Raw genomic sequence first — 6,000 nt, 5'->3', positions numbered from 1 at the left:
TTGCTTTCCTGTACTCTGCTTTAGCTCTCTCTCTCTCTCTCTCTCTCTCTCTCTCTCGGTGAACTGTATGCATGTATGTGTGTGAATGTTAGTTTAAGTGTTTAGTCTAGTTAATAAAGTCTTGTTCATGTCACATGTAAAGTTGTCTGTGTTTTGCGCTCATATGCTGGAGTCCCTATTCATGTCGATCCTGACTACAGGCTTTTAGTAGTACTGTACAATAAGATTGTTATTTCCCATAACCTGGAAATTAACCTTTCTTAGAATTAATAAACAATTAACACAGTGTGTTCATTGGACAACGGGTTAATTGATTGTAATATTAATTTTATTACATTAATTTTATTAACTGATCCAAATATTAATTATAACTAGTTATAATTATACATTTATTTTGAGCTAAATTGCTACAGTACTGAACCGTGCTCCTGATTTTGAAGTCAAGTCAAGTCAAATTTATTTATATAGCGCTTTTTACAATTGGTAATTGTTTCAAAGCAGCTTTACATATTAGAAGCACAGAAAAAAAGAGAAGTGGTTAAAAAATAAGCTGTACAAGCAAGCGTGGTAATATGTAACATATACAAGATGGTGCTACATTAAGCCAATGTCGGCTGACTCCCAGGGGCGGAAAAAAATCCCTAGGAGAAAACCCCAGCGTGCTAGCACTGGGAAAAAAGTCCTAGGAGGGAAAAAACCCCTTGGAAGATATATATAATATATGTAAATGGATATGGAGATCAGAATCTGAATTATACATTTTTAGTATAGAGATTAAAAATACATTATATATAAATATATGTAAGCGGATACGGAGATTAAAAATCTGAATTATAGATGCAGCCAGAACTGGATCTGTAGGCCCATTGTCTCCTGGGCTACGTTGTAGTCAGGTCCAGACACAGGTTCTCCATCTGATCTGGATACGGCCTGGATCCAGCACCCGGCAAACCTCAGGATAAGCAGAGAGACTGATATTAGCGTAGATGCCATTCTTATTCTGATGTACAGGTATATCTAGTGTTATAGGAAATGTTCTCGGTTCCGGCCGACCTAATTATTGCAGCGTAACAATCCTTTAACGGATTTGAAAAATGTTAATGTATTGATAATGTGTTATGTGTATGCACGGGCAAAGAGATGTGTTTTTAGTTTAGATTTAAACTGACAGAGTGTTTCTGCTTCCCGAACAATGCTAGGAAGATTGTTCCAGAGTGCTAAATAGGAAAAGGATCTGCCGCCTTCAGTTGATTTTGATATTCTGGGTATTATCAACTGGCCTGAATTCTGAGATCGCAATAGACGTGAAGGACTATAATGCACCAAGAGCTCACTTAGATACTGGGGAGCTAAACCATTTAGAGCTTTATAAGTAAGTAGCAAGATTTTAAAATCTATACGATGTTTAATAGGGAGCCAATGTAATGTTGACAGAACTGGGCTAATATGGTCATACTTTCTGGTTCTAGTAAGAACTCGAGCTGCCGCATTTTTGACCAACTGTAGTCTGTTTAAAAGCCGAGCAGAACAACCACCCAGTAGAGCGTTACAGTAATCTAGTCTTGAGGTCATGAATGCATGAACCAACTGTTCCGCATTTTAGTCATTGAGAGCATATGTCGGCGGTTTTACAGATACTAGAAACATGACTTTCAAATGAAAGATTGGTATCAAAGAGCACACCCAGGTTCCTAACTGAGGACGAAGATTTAATGGAGCACCCGTCAAGTGTTAGAGAGTATTCAAGGTTTTTTCGTGAAGAAGTTTTTGGTCCAAAGATTAGGATATCATTTTTTTCTGAATTTAATAATAAGAAATTTCTTGTCATCCAGTTTTTAATGTCAGCTATGCATTCTGTTAGTTTTGTGAATTTGTAGGTTTCGTCAGGGCGCGAGGAAATATAGAGCTGAGTATCGTCAGCGTAGCAGTGAAAACTAACACCATGCTTCCTAATTATCTCTCCTAAGGGCAGCATGTACAGAGTGAAAAGCAACAGTCCTAGTACTGAGCCTTGTGGTACTCCATATTGAACTTGTGATCGATACGACATCTCTTCATTAACTACTACAGACTGATAACGGTCAGATAAGTAAGATTTGAACCATGCCAAAGCAATTCCACTAATGCCAATATAGTTTTCAAGTCTTTTTAAAAGAATGTTGTGATCGATAGTGTCAAAAGCAGCACTGAGATCTAATAACACTAATAGAGAAATACAGCCACGATCGGATGAGAAGAGTAGATCGTTTGTAACTCTAACGAGAGCAGTCTCAGTACTATGGTATGGTCTAAATCCTGACTGGAAATCCTCACAGATATTATTTCTTTCTAAAAAGGAGCACAGTTGTGTTGAAACTGCCTTTTCTAGTATCTTTGACAGAAAAGGTAGATTCGAGATTGGCCTGTAATTTACCAAATCTCTCGGATCTAGTTGAGGTTTTTTAATAAGAGGTTTAATAATAGCCTGCTTAAAAGTTTTTGGCACGTATCCTAGTGTTAAAGATGAATTAATTATATCAAGAAGTGGACCTACGACCTCTGGAAGCATTTCTTTCAGTAGTTTAGTCGGCATTGGGTCTAACATACATGTTGATTTTGAGGATTTGATAAGTTTAGATAATTCTTCCTCTCCTATAGCGGCGAATGATTCTAGTTTTACCTCCCAAAGCGCACATCCATAAGAGATATCCACACAACTCCATGGGGTTAATAAAGGCCTTCTGAAGCAAATCTATGTGTTTTTGTAAGAAACATCCATATTTAAATCTAAAATAACTGGTTTCCGGCAGATGGCCTACACCAAAAGAGTAATCTCTGACCTGACGCAAAATGCAATGACAAACAAGTACAGAGGAGAGCAAAACAAAACATTTTATAGAGCACTCCCACCAAACATGCATTCCTGTAGACTAAACATGTAATATGTAGGCCTTCACCATTTTCACAGATGTGTTTGTAGTTTACACAAATTTTCAGAAAGTTGCACTTTGAAACCAGTTTTCCAAAATTCATTTTTAGGCCCCAGTAAATGACCAAAATGCTTAAATTCAGTTTAGTTGGAACCGGTGTTGTGTAAACAGTCTGTTTATATAGTCCATTCATGATTGAATTAACTTTAGTACCAGGTGTAAACAGAGCCCCAGGTAGCATCCTAGGAGGGAAACTGCAAGTTTACTTCTCAAAGAGAAATGGTCATGAGATAAAAGGACAATTAGTGTTGTACTTGCATTATTGGGGGGGCCCACAAGTGAACATTGACTTTAGAGGGACTTGGGCATGAGTATCAATATGTAGTTTCTATTTTCCATGTAACCTCATTGTTGGACCAATATACAAGTCATGAAAGACCAAACTCCAGTCAAAAACCCAAAGACAAACATGCATTTCACAAACTTTATTAAAACCACAAAATTCATATGACCAGGTTAACTTGTCCACTAGAAACCACAGTTTGCCCACTAGAGATGGTCTTGACGTGCGTGTCTCTTCCTATAAGAGATATGGTAAAAGCATGACGCATTTGAGAATAACTTCTCAGTTCCTGAAGTCAATCTACAGCACTCACTCACTTTTCCTAGCGCAGCTTTGCTCACAAGAGCCAGAAGAGGGATGGCACACCGCTGTACTGCAGTGGATGAAGATCTAACAGAGGGGGAAAGGGTTAAGACCTAGAATTCACTATAAAGAGGATGATTAAGGGTTTGAGACAGACTGCAGAGCATACGGTTTCCTGCAGAGGAGCCAGTGATGATGGATCCACAAATGTAAACATCTTGACAACAAAGCGCTTGTAGTGGGTTGGGAACTGAAGACCAGATGATCCAGTCACTGGAACCAATGTGGTCAGGTAACGGTCATCCTGGTAAGGGCATCTGAAGAGCAAAGAGTCAGTCAGAAGTGCCTTACAGCACACTAGATGGATAAAGACTGACATTACTCACCCATCAACCAGAAGGTCCCACTGGGGTAGACTGAGTGGACTGGGGGTTGATGTCGCCCAGCAGTGTCCCAGCATCAGGACAATGTTGGGGTCGGTCCTCTCCAAAATGCGCACCTCAACATACACAGGCTCCCGCAGGACTTTTGTGACTGGATAATCAGCATCACTGTAGTAGGATGTGTACGCCTCGTCCCCTGAGGAAGAACACTGGTGTTAAACCAGAAACTGCTGCAACCTGGAATTTCAGAAAGGCTTTAGGCATACTTGTGACACTCACCTTCTGCACAGCCTTTGGTGACACACTGACCATTTGCCAGTCTAAGCTCCACCCTGAGGGGTCCAGGAGCAGCTACTGGTGGCGGTGGAGGAACGGTGTTGACCTCCACAACCAGAGCTTCCACAGAAGTACCAGAGTACCTACACTGGAAGAGAAGCCTGGACAACAAACAGTGAGCTTGTAGCATTCGTCATGGATTAAGAAATATGCTGAAGCACACATCACTTACTCAAAGTGACTGTCCCGTGTGATGGAACCAAGTGGTCCAATCCCCACTTCATACGAGGAGGTCATCCGGTTTTCATAAACCACGTATCCACTGTCCTCCTGCAAACAGTAACACTATTGGCATCCAGTCCATTTTAAGCCACAAAACCACAAGCAGCTACTCACCATCATGCTCGTGCCACATGCAGTGACAGGGAACTGGTATATAGCAAAGGAAGGTGTGGATCCCACAGGACTGCAAGGTGGATCGTTTCCACCCAGGAGACGGACTGAATCCAGGCTCAATCGAGGCAGAGTAACATCTCTAGCCACCACCACCACAAACTGACCATCTCTTATACACTGGACAGTCACTGGAACAAGGAACAAGAGCAGATTAATGCTGAGGATCAGGTTAACATGAACACCTTTACATTGACTCACTCTTACCTGCCTTCCCATAGTAACACTGCTGTCCATTAAAGCAGCAGTTGATAGCTTCACACTCAGCACCACTGATACCAGGTGGTCCACATTGGATCTGCTCATAATCAGCTACAGCACATTTGTCAAGGGGCTCTGCCTGTGCCACTGGCTGCTTAGGCTGGAACTGCGGAGAAAACTGTTGACTAGCTTGTTGAGCTGGTTGTTGAAACCGTTGGCTAGCTTGCTGTTGACTAGCTTGTTGAACTGCCTGTTGAAACTGCTGACTAGCTGGAGCTGGTTGTTGAAACCGTTGGCTAGCTTGCGGTTGACTAGCTTGTTGAACTGCCTGTTGAAACTGCTGACTAGCTGGAGCTGGTTGTTGAAACCGTTGGCTAGCTTGCTGTTGACTAGCTTGTTGAACTGCCTGTTGAAACTGCTGACTAACTTGACTAGCCTGTTGAAACCGCTGAGGTTTCTGTTGACCAGCTTGTTGTTGAGCTGGCTGTTGAAACCGCTGGTCAGTTTGTTGGAACATCAGAGCTTGAGGATTCTGGGGCAGATTACTCAACTGTGGAACAGCATGACAGAAAGCACAAAACCACACACAAAGTGCTAAAGACTGAACAACACACCAACTTCCTGCCATTGTTCAACAGCTAGTCACACTGTTGAGATGCTGCCCTTTGGTCTTTTTCTACTCAGAGTTTGGCTCATTAACAATAATCCCTCCCACTTCATTAACTGTCATGATTCTCCAGACTTGCATGAGTGGGAGTTTATGAAACTGAATGATTCTATTGGTTCTTAAGATTCAGTTGTCCTTTTTTCCACCCTTATTGAACAAACATAAAATCACATATTGTGCTGAATTCAGAATAGTATACTAGTACTATTTCTGCTATAGCAAATTCAGCCTTTATTTTATCCTTGATTAGCTGAATACAGTAGTTGATATTTTGGCAGTTCTGGATTGTTTTCTTTGAAACATGATGAAGTTCTCATGGCAACAGGACTGTGAATACAGACTGACTCAAGAGTTTAACATGCAGGTTAACGTTACAATGATATTGTAAGCCTGACTCCACCATAGCTGCTCTATTCTTAACATTTTCATTATGAAATACAGTAATTCATACAATAAAGTCTTTTA

At 41.0% G+C, this 6,000-nt stretch overlaps 1 protein-coding gene across 1 annotated transcript; it reads right to left on the bottom strand.

Moving 5' to 3' along the window:
- Positions 1 to 3,429: 3,429 nt before the first annotated feature.
- On the bottom strand, positions 3,430 to 5,671 carry LOC137019281 (zona pellucida sperm-binding protein 4-like). Its single transcript, XM_067384567.1, has 7 exons — positions 4,875 to 5,671; positions 4,611 to 4,798; positions 4,447 to 4,544; positions 4,218 to 4,375; positions 3,942 to 4,134; positions 3,725 to 3,872; positions 3,430 to 3,642 (listed from the first exon to the last, which is right to left on the bottom strand). The coding sequence occupies exons 1-7, from the start codon at positions 5,494 to 5,496 to the stop codon at positions 3,562 to 3,564; spliced, it is 1,488 nt and encodes a 495-aa protein (XP_067240668.1). The 5' UTR covers positions 5,497 to 5,671; the 3' UTR covers positions 3,430 to 3,561.
- Positions 5,672 to 6,000: the final 329 nt, after the last annotated feature.

The sequence above is a fragment of the Chanodichthys erythropterus genome, chromosome 4, assembly GCF_024489055.1.
Source record: "Chanodichthys erythropterus isolate Z2021 chromosome 4, ASM2448905v1, whole genome shotgun sequence".
Lineage (NCBI taxonomy): Eukaryota > Metazoa > Chordata > Actinopteri > Cypriniformes > Xenocyprididae > Chanodichthys > Chanodichthys erythropterus.
Note: the sequence above shows the minus strand (reverse complement) of the source record. Positions and strands in the feature narration are given on the sequence as shown.